Source organism: Sinohyriopsis cumingii, chromosome 7 (genome assembly GCF_028554795.1).
Source record: "Sinohyriopsis cumingii isolate HCF-2022 chromosome 7, ASM2855479v2, whole genome shotgun sequence".
Classification (NCBI taxonomy): Eukaryota; Metazoa; Mollusca; class Bivalvia; order Unionida; family Unionidae; genus Sinohyriopsis; species Sinohyriopsis cumingii.
This window is the reverse complement of record NC_142967.1, coordinates 115,614,964-115,632,775: the sequence shown is the minus strand read 5'-3', so window position 1 is coordinate 115,632,775 and position 17,812 is coordinate 115,614,964. Positions and strand designations below refer to the sequence as shown.

Genomic DNA, 17,812 nt, shown 5'->3' with positions numbered 1-17,812 from the left:
TTATAAATTAAAAACTGAATACTCCAAATATTTTGTATGATGGCTTGTAATTATGAACATAGAGACTGGCATATTAAAACTACCATATCGCAATAATATGCCCAGCATTACTTCAAATTACAATAATCCTCAATAGAAAGTCACTCCAAAATCAGTGAAAATAACCATCAGAAATATATCATAGAAGTTGGTCAAATGTATTTACTTATATTACCTCCATAGACTTCAGTCAACTGTCCTGTACAGAGTCAAAATGCAAGCTGTCACTTTCTATTGCATCCTGTACAGAGTCAAAATGCAAGCTGTCACTTTCTATTGCATTCTCAGTCTTTGACTTGTGTATTCGGAATAATGTTCTCATTAAAATCAAGTCCACTAAGTACAACAGGTGAATAATAACATGCTAGGGGGACAAACATTACTAAATTAGTACATGTCATTTATGTTTCATTGCACGAATATTTTTATGCTTGTGATGGGCTGCATCATGATATTTTGAGTCATGATACATGAATATCAGAATAGAGTGTGTTACATGATATTTTGAGTCATGATACAAGAATATCAGAATAGAGTGTGTTACATGATATTTTGAGTCATGATACAAGAATATCAGAATAGAGTGTGTTACATGATATTTTGAGTCATGATACAAGAATATCAGAATAGAGTGTGCTACATGATATTTTGAGTCATGATACAAGAATATCAGAATAGTGTGTGTTACATGATATTTTGAGTCATGATACAAGAATATCAGAATAGAGTGTGTTACATGATATTTTGAGTCACGAGACTAGAATATGAGAATAGTGATGTGATATGATTTGGATTTTTAATGTAGCTTGAACAATTTGTCAGTCATATTGCTATGATGTCTGCAATTTTGGCAGTTTATAGTGATGTCTAGCACTGGGGCATCATGCCGCAGACATGTAGCATGATTTCCCACCCAGTCACATTATCCTGACACCAGGCCAACCAGTCCTAACACTAACTTCTTAATGCTGAGCACCAAGCGAGGCAGCTGTTAGTAATATTTCTGTAAGTCTTTGGTATGACTTGGCCAGGGATCAAACCCATGACCTCCCACATCCAAGGCGGACACTCTAACGACTAGGTCACTTGAGCGGTCAATATGAGAATAGTGTATGTTACATGATATTTTGAGTCATGAGACAAGAAATATGAGAACTGTGTATCTTACATTTGCTCATTATAAGTATTATTTGTTAATGCCTTCATAAAATATATGAATTACAATAATTTAGTAATCTAACATGTGAAAAGGATTCATTAAGAAATGTCAACAAACTTGATTTGGACCGAATAAACTAAGAAAAAGGCAATACTCACCACTCTCTCGACGTTTTCTGTAATAAAATAGAGGTCTTTCTGAATATCTGTTATTATTTTAAATATTGTGACTTTACTTATCCTACATATTTTGTTAGTAAGATTCATGCATGTAGACTGTTAGAAAATTGCAAAGGGCCTCAAGGGAGACTAGATAAATCTGTATTCTAACTGAGCTACCCTAGTTAAATAATAATAATAATAACAATTATTATTATTATTAATATTTGTTCCCTATTATTAATTAAAATATAGTAAAATGTGAAAGTTTTAATCACAGAATATGATAAATAATAAGTATAAACAAAGACTTACTGGATTTCAGGCTGAATGTGTGTCAGTTTTTTGACAATCCTCCAAAATAGTCTATCATGATTTCCAAGACAGTAGTGCCATACTGAATATATATGAGATACCATTTCATTTAGATTCCACTTAATCCCTCAGGATTACTGTGTGGATAAAATTTAATAAAACTCCTAATTAATTGTTACAGTCTGAATGTGTGAAAGAGTTCAGTAAAATCAATCATACATGTGACAGAAACAGGACATCAAACCAGGAGATCAGAATACTGGCTTCTTAACCAGTAGATTTTTTGCTGACATACAATTTATGTGTTTCAAGGTGATCATAAAGAAAACAAGTGATTTTTGTACAAATTATGCATTCCCTTCTCCATAAAACACACTTTCAACATAAATCAGATTCTAATGGATGATGTTGCGATAATAATTAATGAATAGTAGCCATTTAGTGTATTGCCAATTACAGGAAACAGAAGAGTTATGTATCTTGTAGCTCACTGCAAAAATGTTTCATAAAATCTGAAAGCATTTTTGGTGTCTCTCACATGATCTTGGACTGGTTACACCAAGATCTTGGACTGGTTACCACTACTGACATTCACAGTGGTTATTAAGTTTTGCACTTAACAGGCTCTCAATTGATTTCTGGTCCACTACTGACATTCACAGTGGTTATTAAGTTTTGGACTTAACAGGCTCTCAATTGATTTCTGGTCCACTACTGACATTCACGGTGGTTATTAAGTTTTGCACTTAACAGGCTCTCAATTGATTTCTGGTCCAGATTTATCTTGAAATATTTGTATTTTATGAAGAACAGAGAATGAACTCTAAGTATCAGCATCAGATGTTGCCTCCTTTAACAAAGTATGACCATAATAATAATAAATCACTAACACTCCTTTATATAAATAAAACATAACCTAGCCAGTGCCTAGGTTTCTTGGGACAAATAATGTATATATATCTAAGTTTTGAAAGTGTTTGCACGTTCTAGTGCTGTATATGAATGGATACCAAAACATCATTTATTTGGTGATGTGGAGGTGGCCGTGGTAGAATGGGCACTGGAACCTGTAGGCAGGTGATAGTTGTTTTATCTCACATAAAGAGGTCCCAAGTTCAATACCAAGTAGAAACCAAGTAAAGAGTGAATTAATGAAATTGCTTGTTTAGCGCTAGGATTTCAATATTTTTTGTAATATTTGTAGTAATTAATGTCCTTACATTCATCAACCATAGGGATTTTAATATACATCCTCGTAATAAAATATATATATTTATAAGTATATAGTCTTTAGAGTAATTCTCCTTAGGCCAGTGCTTGGAGTAATGCTACATTACTCCCTTATATAAAAAAAAACTAATAATAATACATCACTAACATAATTATAATAATATTAAATGGCCATCTGAAGCTGTACTCTACAGTTTGAATCTGTGAAAAAATTTATAAAATTAATGCTCACCAATTTGAAACATTTTAATCAAAATGATTTTCCTCACTGCAATGTATGTGCACATCTTTGATTAATTAAGAGAATTCCAATTACTAAACTTGTATGCTTTTTGCTTTTATTTACAAGGAAAGAAACTGTAAATGCAACGATAGATTAATACAGGGTTGATGGAGTAAATATGAAGTATTGCAGGCAAACACACTGAAAAGCTATGACAAAACTGCTATAAAAGGAGACAAAAAACTGCTATCCAGAGCCAAAACACTTCAGTAATCACTTGAGGAGTCAAAACATGATGTTAGTATTGAAATCATATCACACTGGAACATCCCACTGGAGAGGGAAAGGAGAATAAAAAGGATCTAGTTGTCTGGAGTTATAACATTTGAGTTGTTTCTTTACCATCTCTTTGATTTCCAAATGGACATTATACAATAATGTTAATCTGTAGCCCTTAACATGAATTAAAAATGTTTCATATCCATAGTTTAAAAGATGAAAATAATCAACAAATTCTGAGCATTAGTGATGATAAAATAAAAAAGTAATAGATTCTTTTATAAAGCTTAATAGTTTCCTATGTAGACATTGGCAGTGCATGACAAATTCTGTTTAATGATTCCCTAGGCATTAATAGTGCATGACCAATTTTTTGTAATATATCCCCAGTTATTAGCAGTACATGACCAATTCTGTTTAATGATTCTCTAGGCATACATAGTGCTTGGCTAACTCTGTAAAAGTTCCCTAGACAATAGCAGTGTATGGCCAATTCTGACTACATGGACCAAATGTAAACAATCTCTGCATTTGCCATAAACTAATCCTTTTCAACTAAGGTGTAAGCAGCATGCATTTTTAGTCCTAATTTGGTGCTTCTGACCAATAATTTAATTTTTTAAAATAATAATCCTACATTTTGTGTTTTAATTTATCCTAGATACTAAATTCACTTTTACGTCTTAAATCATGCAATGTGTTTTTTCCAGTTCTGTGTTTATGTGTTATGATGTGTTTGGATGTCTTGCTAACAATGTTTGTTGAATTTCTTTATTTGTTTTATGTGCATTGTCAGTAAAAAGCTCATTTGAGCTTGTGTTGAAATGTTGCTTTAAACCATGCCAATGTTAAATTAATCTTATATTATCTTATCTTACCAAGAAACCGCTACATTTATTCTGGCTTCTGAGACCTTAACGTTCCAGTCATCAAGTCCAATATATTTAGCTTAATTTCTTTCCATGTCAAAGAGCCATCAAAAATGTTTCCAGCCATTGTGCGGTGCATAATTAAGATTATTTCATAGAAATATTGTCTCTTGCTTGTAACAAAGTGATCTTGAACCTCAAGCCTTTTGTTTTAAATGTCAATCACGTCTTTCTGGAGAAATGCAGTCCACAAAGATATTTCACTGTATGTGGTCAAGAACTACTCTGCAGAAACCATTTTGCTGTATAAAATAGTTTTTTTCTTTTTCATTAAACATCACCTGGACCTTTCAATTTTGAACCATGAAAATCAATAATGTCTTTTCAACCCTTTGTACAAGTTATCTGCTATGTTGGCATACCTCTGTTACTTTCATGTACTGTGGCTGAAATTTCCTTGGATATTATGCGTGTGGAACTTGTACATGATCTGTGAGCACAGAAAAACAAAATGACTGTTCCTATGTGCTTGAAAAATCAGCCTCATTAAGTCTAAAGTAGTTATTAAAAGTGGAAAAAGGAATTTTCCAGACTAGTCAATACCAGCTTCTGAAAGTGTAATGAATGAATTACATGATATATAAAAAGTAAATAAAAGTTATCTGCCCTTTTTGTTTTACAATTTACCTCATTGTCCAGGAAGTAATCAACAAGTGGAGCTAGCAGTAGTTTTCATAGTGGTGCACATTAAATTATCTTTTCCCATGATGTCCCTGATGTCAAGATTACATTCCTGTAACAACAAATGCCACCTTACAAGTCTTTGATTTTTATTTTTCATCTTGCTGATGAAAGTAAGGGGTTGTGGTCACTAAACACAATAATTGAAGAAGGAGCTGAATTAAGGTAAACTTCAAAATATTGTAATGCCAATATCATAGCCAAACATTCCTTCTCGATTGTTGAATAATTTCTTTGATGCTTATTTAATTTCTTAGAAAAATAGCACACTGGATGATCAATACCATTTTCATCTTCTTGAATCAAAACTGCTTCAACCCCAACATCACTTGCATCAACGGACAGTTCAATGATTGGCTGAAGTTTTGGAGCTGTAAGAACTGGCATGCTTTTATCAGTGGCTTTTAACTTATCAAAAGCTTCCTGACATTTTTCAGTCCAAAGGAACTTGTTTTTCTTATTCAATAAATTTGTCAGGGGTTCAGCAATTATAGAAAAATTGGAACAAAAAAGATAATTTAATATCCAAAAATCACATCAGTTGGTTTTTATTAACAGGCACAGGAAATTCAGAGATGGCCTTGACCTTAGCATCTATAGGTTTAACTCGTCCATGGCCCACGATATGTCCTAGAAAAGATATACTAGCATGGCAGAACTCACTGTTAGATAAATTAATTGTAAAACATACATCTGTGAGTCTGTCAAGGAATTTCCTAATTGCTGCTAAATGTTCTTTCGAGGTATCATTGTAGATGATGACATCATCGATGTAAGCAACACAATTGTCTAGACCAGACGTAATCATATTCATGAGATGTTGAAAAGTACTTAGCGACCCTTTCATCCCAAATGGCATTACTTTATATTGGTAAAGTCCATCTGGAGTCAAGAATGCTGAAATTTCCATTGCTCTTTCCCTTAAAGGAATCTGCCAAAATCCTTTTTGAAGGTCAAATTCGGTGACATGCTTGGCATACCCGTTCTTTTCATTACAATCATCGATTCTTGGTAATGGGAATCAATCTGTTTTTGTCACACTATTCACCTTCCTATAATCAGTACACATACGGAAAGTTTTATCTGGTTTTGGAACAAGTATGTATGGTGAACTCCAGTCACTTTTACTGGGCTCTATAAAATCATTCTCCAGCAAATATTGAATTTCCTTTTCCAAGTATTCCTGTTTGAGAGGGTTCATCTTGTATGGGTGTTGTTTTACAGGTTTGGAATTTAGAATTTTAACATCGAGAATAATTTTGTTCGTTCTTGTAGGAACATCTGGAAATAAGTGCTCATATTCAAATAATAACTGCTTAAGTTCATTGCTTTCTTGCTCTTGCAAATGTGAAAGTTTCTGGTCCAGAGCTTTCATAATTTCTGAATTCCAAAGATTTGTCACTCCAATATCAGTAGAACCTGATGATATCCCTTCACTTAAATCTACACTGAGTGGGACAGGTACAACTAAATTAACTGCATGTTGAACATGGCTATCTCTTTCAATATACTCTTTTAGCATGTTTATGTGACAGAGTTGCTTTTGTTTACTCCTTCAAGGAGAATTTATGATATAATTTAAATCATTTATTTTCTTGTCAACTGTGTAGGGACCATAATACTTGGTCTGAAGAGGATTTTGTGGTATGGGCAAGAGAGCCAGGGCTCTATCACCAGGCTGAAAGTTCCTTTCCTTTGAGTTTTTATCATATCTTAACTTCATTTTTGGATTGAGTAGAGTGCAGATTTGCTCTTTTGACCTCACAAGCCTTTGACGACTTGTACTTAAAATTAGAAACATAATCAAGAAGATTAATTTTAGAATCTTCATTAGAAAGAAGTTTATCTTTCAATAACTTCAATGGACCACACAGTGTGCAAAAACCAATTCAGTGGGACTAAAACCTAAGGATTCTTGAACTGATTCCCTAACAGCAAAATATGGCCTTCCCATGTCTATACAATCTACCATAAGTCTACTAAATGGTTCATCAAGGCAGGAATAGGTTGTAGATGAGCCTTGGAAATTATCTGATTTGGTTTTCATACCATTTGACAGGTATGACAAGATCTACAGGATTTACTAACGTCACTTTTGATATTTGGCCAATAGAAGTGAGTTAATATCTTGTGAAAAGTTTTATTGATCCCTAAATGACTAGCCAATGGAGTTTCATGGGCCAAACTAAGTATTTCCTGTCTGTAATGTTTTCAAACTACAATTTGATAGTTCACTGACCATTCGTCATCAGCAAGGACCTCAGGAGGTGTCCATTTTCTCGTAAGAATTCCATTTGTAATGAAATAACAAACAGGAGCTTCAGTAGCTTCAGTTTCACTAATGACCCTTTGAAACAAACAGGAGATCTCAGATCTCATGATCTTTTTCCTGTTTAATGACAAGTGATTGTCATTTATCACCCTGATTAGAATAAAGAGAATGAGTTGTTGAAAGAGGATCACCGTGATCAATACCTTCTGATTGATCCAAACAAGGAGTAAAAGTGACTACATCAAAACCTGATCAATACTCTCTGATCCATGAAAGGCTTGTCAGTTACAAGTGGATTAACCACAACCTTATCTCCAGCTAGGTCACTGCCTAGATATAAATGAATGCCCTCAACGGGTAAAACAGAGACTGTTCTGACTGTCATGGGTCCTGAGACTAAGTCTGATGACAAATTTACACAATGGAGATGAACATTAACAAAGCTGCACTCTACTCCCTGAATATTAACACTCTCATCAGAACAAGACTTCTCAGAAAAAGAAAAAGTACCTGACATTAAAAGTCTCTGAGAAGCTCCCGTGTCCCTTAAAATATTAATAGGGATAAGATTGGCCAAATCACCCAAGAGTGATATAGAACCCTTTGATATGAATGGCTCATAATTCTCCATAATAAAATCAGACTGGGGTTTATGAGACCCAACAAATGTATTGCTTTCAATACATGACCGTTATCTTGATCTCTTAGAAATATGAGCATTTCTTTACTAATGTCTTGTTTGTTAGTTATAAATAGTTTCTTTACTAATGTCTGGCAATAATGAGGAGCAAACTTTAGCTCTTTGAAGAGTTCATAGACAGTTGTTGATCAGACTTTCCAAAAGCATGAAGTACTAACACAATATATGTCAAAAGTATACCCATTCTGCAAGTGATGCGATAGCATTTTCATGGTCATTGTTCTAAACCCTCTAAACCTGCTCCATGAGCACCAAATCTGACTTCTGTGTGAGCACCCAGAGCTTGTCACTGGTAACGTATTTCCTAACCTTTTCCTACTGTTGGTAGGGTCTGACTGTGCAACTGCATTTTTGGTCACACAATTTTTTAGTATCCTTGAAAACTGTGGTAGTAAGCTTTATCAAACAAAATCATGACGATCTTCATGGGGACATTGAAAACGATTTTACACAAGGTTTGGCTCTAGTCAAGTGTGACTTTTCTGTGCCAGATGTTATTTATATTTAATCTGCATTGTTTGTTAGTTTCTTTTTAATTCATTATATGCTATGGATAATTTTGCACTTGTCCAAAATCAAATTCACTGCATTCCTGACCAATGACTCTAATGTTGTTTTTATTTTGTAAACAAATAATACATAGTTCATATTTACCTGTGAGTGTGGGTTAAATATTAGGATCATTATCAATCCAAGTAAATGTATTTATTAGAGTCTGGGTCATGGCTATTGGAATTTCCCCATATAAATACTTAGTCTACCTGACGTTTACCACATTCTATATTATAATTTTAGTAACAGATTGTTCTGGAATCAAAGTTTCCATTAAAACATTATTTCCTGAAAATGCTGATTGTGACCAGGTCAAGTAGAGGGCAAGTTTATCTAGAACTTATTAATTTGAGCTGTAAGATCTTGAAGCAGAATAGTCTTGTTGTGTTTGGCTATAATTGCTTATTCAAATTATTATTCTCTTGAATTACATAGTGCTCAACAATATTTTTATACAGAAATTTTAATTTGAAATTATAATTGATCTGATCATCAAAAGACTGTTGGCACATCATCACACTTCAGGCCATTGGTACATTAGTCCATTTTAGACTACATGCACAGCGATATCTGCATTGTTGGAGCCTATTTGCAATACCACTGGAATTTAATTAGATTTTTATTCATTAGGACTGGTTATAAAATGTGTTGGACTATTTGGGATTTAATTTGTGTTACTGTAAGTTCTTTTTAAATTTTCACTCTGTATCCTTGGGAAAAAAATTAGATATTGAATTTTACAAAACTTGCTCATTTTTGCTTTTTTCTATTACTTAGTTTAAGACCAAAGCATCATAATACAGAAAACATGGCCATGCAGGATGACCAGTCACCTGTATTAGTCCCAGATTATGTTTCTAAGCTCAGGGTTCATTGCCATGTTGAATTTCAGTGAGGTGTCATCAGTGATGTAGCTGGCCATCAGGTATCCTATGCCTTGATTACACAGGTGTATGTGCTAAAGGTGACCCATGCTCCAGACTGTCACCAAGGCCTAATTGGTAGCAGGGAGAATATGTTACTACAGGTGTCTGCAATAGCATTATTTTCTGTCACATTATTATCAACATTTCTTTGGTGGGACACCTTTCAGAGTTTGCTATAGCAGCTGTGGACTTCAGAGTGGTTGATGGACATCAACTCAGTGCAGGAGATCATGACTGCTGTCTTCTTCGTGATTGTGTGGCATAACTTCTGATGATTGGCTGGCTGGGGCCAGTTGATTTTAGTATAATTGTGAAGGCCAGAGGGGCAATCCTGGGACTGATGGCATCTTGTACATCCAGGTTGAGAAAGTGTACCAGGTGCTGTTGGTTTAGGACAAATGACCTTTGATATATAACAAAACCAACTGTTGGGTGCCTCTTTTACAATGTGATTATGGTGGACCATATTAAACCCATATTCATATTAAATAAAAAAATCAAATGCTCTGCAGTTCAACAATGTCACAATAAAGGCAGATGTCAGTGATGATGATGAGCTCTCATATTTTGATCATGTGAAAGATGACACATGGAGAGATGATGTGGAAGACAAATCTTGACTACACAGACTCAAATCTGTGGTAAATATATAACATATGACCCTTCTACCCTGACATTGAGACTATTGCCTCTTGACATTTGGTGTTACCACTATTGGTTTGTACCCTTGCCTCAAGGAAATGACAAGTGCCAATGAACTGAATAACATCTCAAGCAATCTATGCATGCAGCATGGAGAGGTATACTGTACTCGCATTATATGCTCCTGAAATTATCATGTGGAAAATCATACTTGTTGCTTCCTGACCAGCCCCTGCTTTTAATAGCAACTGCTACTACTACAAATAATAATAATAATAATAATAATAATAATAATAATAATGATAATAATAATACTTTATTTGATATGGGTAACCCAGTATAAATACATTAAATATAAAAGTACAAAGTGTACGGGTATATGAAATAAGTTGGTGTGCATGTATTTCAATATTTACAACAAAAACTGGTTTTTGAGATACAGTAAAACCCATCTTGCAAGACTGCCCCTTCTGCCAACAAAAAACAATCTCTCAAGACAGGTGGTCTCTCATAACAAATCTGTAGAAAAAGACCAGTTTCCAAGGTTAAATTTCAGCACTATTTAAAGAAAATAACCACAATCACTGTAATCTATTCTTTATTAATTGTTCTTGATAAAAAAATTGTATGCATTCATTTGAAAACAATATTATATGGCAAAAAAGAGCCACTTCAAACAGTAAATGTGAATCACACTGACATCTGAAGATCATATGTACATGTATTAGCATATGAAATCATTTCTAATTTACTCCTTGTCCTTTATAGCATCCTAACTTTGTTTTACAAATGTTTAACTTCTAATTTGTTAGTGATCTCATCTTTTTCCCTTCTTTCAATTAAAATATTTTTTTTTCCACTGTTAAAATATCTCTCATTTTGGTTGGAGGTTCCGCAATTGTTATTAAGTTGCTAGGTGTTATCATATCAGTTCTCAGTAACAGTTTTAAGATTGACTGTAACAAAGGCTTTGGGAAATTAAAAATCTATACATGTACACTGTATATCTACCAATGAATTAAATAAAAAGAAACAATTATCACTGGCTTAATTCACATATGACATAAAGGGATTAACAAAGGGTGAAACCAGTTGGACCCTCCTGAAAAGATGATGACTTGGTGTGTGAGATATAATCACTGTAACATCAGAAAAAATGCAGCAAACAATATAAGTCTTTAAGACATTCAGTTAAATCCAGGACACAATTCCCACTTGCTGGTTTAAAAGATATGACCTCATTCACTCCCAGACAATATGGATTAACTCCAAAGACAATGTTTGCAACCATTAACTTGATTTTGGCATGACATTGGCAATTCACAACATATTAGTCTAGTTTACAATCTGTAACAAAGTCACTGTATGCTTGACTAGCCAAATTTACAAACCAGTAGTCAGACTTCTTATTATATTTGTTCCTTTTTTTTTTTTTTTTTTTTTTTACCAGAACAGTCTTTACTATTCAAGTGGTCATTGTTACAAAAAATTACATAAAGGTCAGTGGTCTTTGCCTCTGTTCTCGCAATACATTCATTCATAGTGCTGGATAGACTGGTCCTCTGTCCTAGTAATACATATGGGCAGTAACTACATAAGGATCAGGAAGCAGGTGAAGTGCTGAAAAATCTGCGGGTACTTTAGTCTGGTGTATAGCCTACAATATATAACACTACATGCATGACCCACAAAATGTCAGAAATCAATAGCCAGCCTATTTTTGTTAGAACAGTGTAAGTGGTCATTATTACAAGGGATTAAATAAAGGATTATTGGCGTTTATCATCATTTCTGTGATGCGGTCATTCATAGCAGTATTTAACTGCAAATTTTGCCAAGACATCGTGGTCAGTGGTCATGTTCAGCAGCTGGTCACTCACAAGAGTGCATATATATATAATAAAATCATGCCATGCATTGCAACTGTGGTCATAAATGACAGGTGGTCACTCATAGCAGAGGTCACTCATAACAGGTTTTACTGTAGAAGGAAGTGGTTGTTTTGAACAAATAAAGATTTTTTTTGATCCAACTGCTTTGGGGAATTCATTCCATAGAATAGCGCTAGACTAAGCAAATAATGTTTTAAAAATTATTTGTTTTTGAAAAGGTGTTTTGCAATGATCATTTGTAATTGATCTCAATTTAGGTCCTTGGTAAGGTTCTTCTGACTTAAACATATCATTCAAATATTGTCGACAAAGTTCATTCTTCAATTTGAGCATTAGCGGTAAAATGGACCTGTGGTAGTTTAATCTGTATTGAAAAAGGCATAATGATGACACCAAAATTGTAATGGTTGGCATGTATGTTCTTGATGTTTCAGTGTCTATTGTAGGTGAGGTAACAAGTTGAGACAACCCACAAGACTGAATCATGCTTAGCCATTGTGCATTCTTACAACCTAAATAGTCTGTGTTGAATTATCCCCTCACAATAACTTTGACCTCATGTTCAGTTTCAATTTTTCTATCCATGTGGCAATGATTAATTGTGGTGAATAATCAATAATTAAATTTTAAAGTTCGGAGATCAAACAAGACTTTCCATGCTTAGATTCAAACTTTGAATGAACTACTGATTTTGCCTTTCAACAATAAAATGAAAAATAAATACAATAATGGATTTGCAGTTTTTGCTTTATATTTTTTCCCAAGACATGATCATCCTGCCATAATGAAACCGGTCAATAATGATCAATGACTGATAACAGTAATTTCAAAGTAGGTTGATATTATCACTGTTGTACCTTCTATCCTACAAAGTCTCAAACTAATCACCAGTAATAGACATTGAGTAGTTAGTTACATTTTCCCAGCATTCAGGGAAATTCATACTTACCATTTGATTTATTTCTTCTTTTTATGACAACAAAGACCACTATAATGGCTGCTATGACCACCACAGCTGCTCCTATTCCTCCAGCAATTCCTGCTATACTGGGACCAGCTTGCCCTTGTTGCTCTTCTGCTGCATATACAACAGATAGGGTTTTACATTTATTTCCTTTTCAAATAAGCTAATATCACTATATCAATTTTAACATTTTGCATTACATCAGGTTATTATGATCAGCTATTACTATTTCTGCTCAGCATGTTAAGAAAATATTATATTGTTTGCAAGAAAAAAAGTTATGTTAGAGGTTTGTCACCATATCAGGTCCTTTTTAGAGATGATATGACTAACTTCATCCCTTGAATACCCTTCTGTGTTTTCTAAGTGCATATACATATGTATCCATCAGTGTGTCCATTTTTCTCAAATGACAGTTCAAAAGGATGAGTATTATGTCTCTTTCTCAATATGCCTCTACCAACCTTCTTTTGCTTCCATATATATCTGCCTGCCTAAAAACTGCAGATTGTTTGCAGAATGGATTTTTTAAAGCATAGTGGCAAGTGCACAAGTAGTTTGAAATAGTAACGAGTCCAAAAGTATTTTTCACAACTACATTTATAAAATTACTGTATATATATATATATATATATATATATATATATATATATATATATATATATATATATATATATTTTTCAGAAACAAGTTAAAATGATAAATTGAATGGCATCATTGAACCTTTAAACTTTAAAAGAAAGCATGGATCCAACGTGCATTTGCTTTATCATGCAAGGTGTACTATCCCTTAGCACATTAACCCCTGACAATGAGTTTACGTGGCAGGAGGTAGTAGCCTACTGCCGAGCTCTGTAGCATCAAGGTCATGCATGATACACTGAAATGGGTTGTATTATAGAAAGGTAGGCAGATGTAGCTCTACAATGATACCAAATAATCTGGAAGTTCTAGTTGCACTACAAAATACAGAGGGAAAAAACTCATTTTTTGGACCCGATTTTTTTCCACCCAAAATTCATCCGTGGTCAGAATCCAATTTTGTGTTCGGATTTTTGACTTTTTGGTCTCATATCAAAGGCAGACCATTATGAACTGCAAACAGACAGATGAACCTCTGCAAAAAGTAGGATAAGATGGGCATTTGGAATAAAGAGTGGTCTCCATACAAAATAATGTGTCCATTAAGAAAAAGAAAAAAATCCAACTGTTAACCTTCTGCTCATGTATGAGCCAAATAGCCAATCAAAAATGATGTTTCTAACACAACTAGGCATTAGGTTATTGGAAAATCACCTCAAAGTTGATGTATTAGGATGTATTCAGAAATAGCTTTCAAAATGTTTTTCCTACTCGACTTTCAGTCGAAAATGACAAAAGCCTCCAGGGGTTAATGTGTTAATGGGTGCATTTTGATGACATCACCAAATTTGAATATTCCTTGTGTATTTAATCAGTTGTGCATCAATATTGCACATAAATTACAAATTTAGCCATTCCTTGACGATTTGTAAAAAAATGATTGCATGGACGAAGTTGGAAATGTGATATTCTGGCAAATTCCACTCAAGGAATGGGCACAAAGAATTTTGATATTCACAACTCCAAGTGTACTTTTTCAAGTATTATGAAAAATTCTCCATCAACATTCCAGTGTAAAATGAACATGTTAACATCTGGTCTAAATAATTATGACATGAATATCTATGACATCATTATCTTCAATGACACCTGGAAAGATGGCTAAATATTAAACCTTTGATTGACTCGGCGATGCATATCTGATGGTTAATGTGAGTTCAGCATCACATTTTTAAGATATATTGTGGGATAAGATTAAGTCAAATCTGTAGAAGTTGAGGTCAAGGCTATCTATGAATCCTTGGTGCCTGTTAGTAAAAAGCTACTGATGCGATAGTTTGGGTATGGCTGGATATTATCAGAAATTGTTTCAAATTTCTCCATACCATATTTTCTTGCATGTATCCCACAGGTTATGCAGTATTTAATGTACCCCGTACCCCCCATGCAGGGTATCTTGCTGGCCTGGCTATATCAGTTCTTATTTTACACAGCCAGTAGTCATTAGTTGATTCTTAAATTTATACAAATACAATTTGTAATAACTGTGTGATAATGAATATACAAAAATGTTCATGTTAAACAGAATGGCTACACTGAAAAGAAATAAGACTAGCAAGAAAAAAATGGATGCCAGGATGTTAAGTCAAGCAACACTATTTTATCACTACACATACCCAATATTACTCACTACTGTTATACTAGTCCGAGTTTCTTCTGATTCTTTCCACTCCATTTTTGACATTTTGACATTTCTGTTGTGATGGAGGGTCAGAGCCAGTTGCCTATTAGAAAGTTGGAATTCACACCACAATGTTAGCAAACTTAAATGATCCTACATTAAACTACCTGCATGAAATCAATAACAAGATGATTTACTTTTTCAGAAATTGTGAGTATAATAAATTTTATCCACTGACAAGTGAGACGAAACTACATCCATCATGAAATTTAACCTGGAACTTGCCATTTGCATTGCTAGTCACAAGACCACAAATATCTTGCATCCTTGATAATGGTGTAACAATATACTGATTTTCACAAGATGAGTGCAGAAATACTGGCATACCAGCTGTTTTTTTTCTTCACCAACATTAGAACATCCAGAACTAGCTTTGAGCACACCATCACCGGCTTATCACCGTTACCAACATGGCAGCTGCTAAATATGAGCTGGTGAAGAACCCAAGAACAAAGAGTTCTACATAGAGTAAAATTTTACTATAAAGGGAGTTTGGCACTGATACGCATTACAAAAGTGTTGCTATGTGTAATATGTGTAAAACTGAAATCACATACTCAGGTGGTATGATAAACCTCTTGACTCATTTACGGCATCATTATCCATCAGTTAAGTCCATCAGCACTGCGCAACAAACTGAGACAACAAGTGGCACAACAGCTGAAGGTTTCAGCAGAAATGTAGTGAATGTTTCAAGCTAGCAACCAACAATTTTAGGCATGTTAGTTGCACAGACTAAATACAAATCTTCATCGCCAAGAGCCACATCAATCACTCATGCTAGTTTCATCATTCAACCACTTACGCCCATATGGTGTTGTGTTGAACATATGGTTCCCATGCTTTTCTAAAGATAAATTTCCAAGTTATTTCCAGGGTTTTTCCAGGATGAAATTAATTTTTTCATGGTTCACATATGACCATTACAAAATAGAATTAAGGAGTATTTTAAATCATAAAATGTGCATTTTCTAAATCTAAAGATGGTTCTCTCTCAAGACTCTCTAAAACATCTGAGTCAGCAAAGACGATCATGTACAAAACCACAAAATGTATCACACGAAACAAGTTTGATTATATTCTGATAAATTGGCATGTAAAGCCATTTCAAGACAAAAAGTCTATCTTTATTTTGCTGAGTGGGAACAACATAATGAACGTACATTAGTTTTGTTTCCTTTCAAACCTACAACATAATGAATGTACATTAGTTTTGTTTCCTTTCAAACCTTTAAAGAATTATATATATATATATATATATATATATATATATATATATATATATATGCATCTTATAGAAAGTAAACATTTCCTATTACAGTATAAAAAAAACAATAAATGCAAATAATTAGAATCTTCTCTTGTAACAAAGAGAGTTTAACCCTGAATTTATCTGTGCCAATAAAATCCCAAGCAAGATTTATCAAACACCCTAATCTTCTTAAGAAGATCTGGTTAAAAATCCATCATTTAAAAAACATTTTCAAAAGGGTTGGTTTAAATTTTGACAAAAGACCTTCAAAATTATATACTGTTGTATAAACAAAGACAGAATTTTCTGTAAAATCAACTTGTCTTCTTGTAATTAATTAAACCAGTCCCCAAACCTGTATTGATACAGGGGCTCGAATAGTTTTTTAATATATGATACAATGAACAATAATTTCTCATTTCAGCTCTGAGATTCAACAATTTAGACTACAAGTTTGGATTAAAACAAATAGCAGTCCGTTTTCTAATCCAGGTTTTCTCCAAATATTCTCACCCAATTTTTCATATTGGGGACATTTAGGTTGGGATGTAGGGTCGTTGCAATTGCAAAATGAAAATTTGGAATTTACCACCATGTTGCGGTAGTAACATATGGTAGTCGCTTACCAGCAGGCCTAGAAAATTTAAACTTATGTTATATCAACTTATACCTGCATGAAATCGATAGAAACATGATTTATTTTCTCTTTATGTCTTTTTTCGCTTCCATTTTTGGAGCTGTAGATATTGTGAAAGTAAAAAATACTAAAACTGTTCTTGAAAAAGTAGATGAAGAAGGTGATAGGTACAAGGATGAGGAATCCATTCCTCTTGTGCAAAATCCATTATAATGGTGGCAAGTTCTTCAACATCAGTTTCTGCTGCTATTCAGTTATGCAAGAGAGTTGCTCTGCATACCAGCAGCATCTGTCCCTTCTGAAAGGGTCTTCAGCAATGCAGAAGATATTGTTTTAAGCCAAAAAGCAGCAGTCAGTGCAGAGAATGTTAACAGTCTTGATGCATCACAATGATATAATTCAAAATTTCCTTGAATGAATTCACAATAATTCCAAGATCATAATTTAATCTTAAAGTCTTAGAGCACTTTGTAATTACAATGAATAATTCAAATAAATAAATAAAATCCTCTAAATTGAACACAAATTGATTCCACTAAGACTGATTTTAATGTATGGAATTAAGATTCTGAAATAAACAACATTTATAAAGAAAGCTAAGAAACAATAACAGAACCAGGATGAGATCTATTTTCCCAT

General features: G+C 33.7%; 1 protein-coding gene across 1 annotated transcript in view; it reads right to left on the bottom strand.

Annotated features, from left to right (window-relative positions):
- Nucleotides 1-17,812, bottom strand: part of LOC149795971 (uncharacterized) — a 95,299-nt gene that overhangs the window by 21,638 nt on the left and 55,849 nt on the right. The window contains exons 8-9 of the mRNA XM_089963905.1: nt 12,947-13,075; nt 1,357-1,373 (exon numbers count right to left, since the gene is read on the bottom strand). Coding sequence (XP_089820031.1) covers nt 1,357-1,373; nt 12,947-13,075 — 146 coding nt within the window. The remainder of the gene's footprint in view (nt 1-1,356; nt 1,374-12,946; nt 13,076-17,812) is intronic.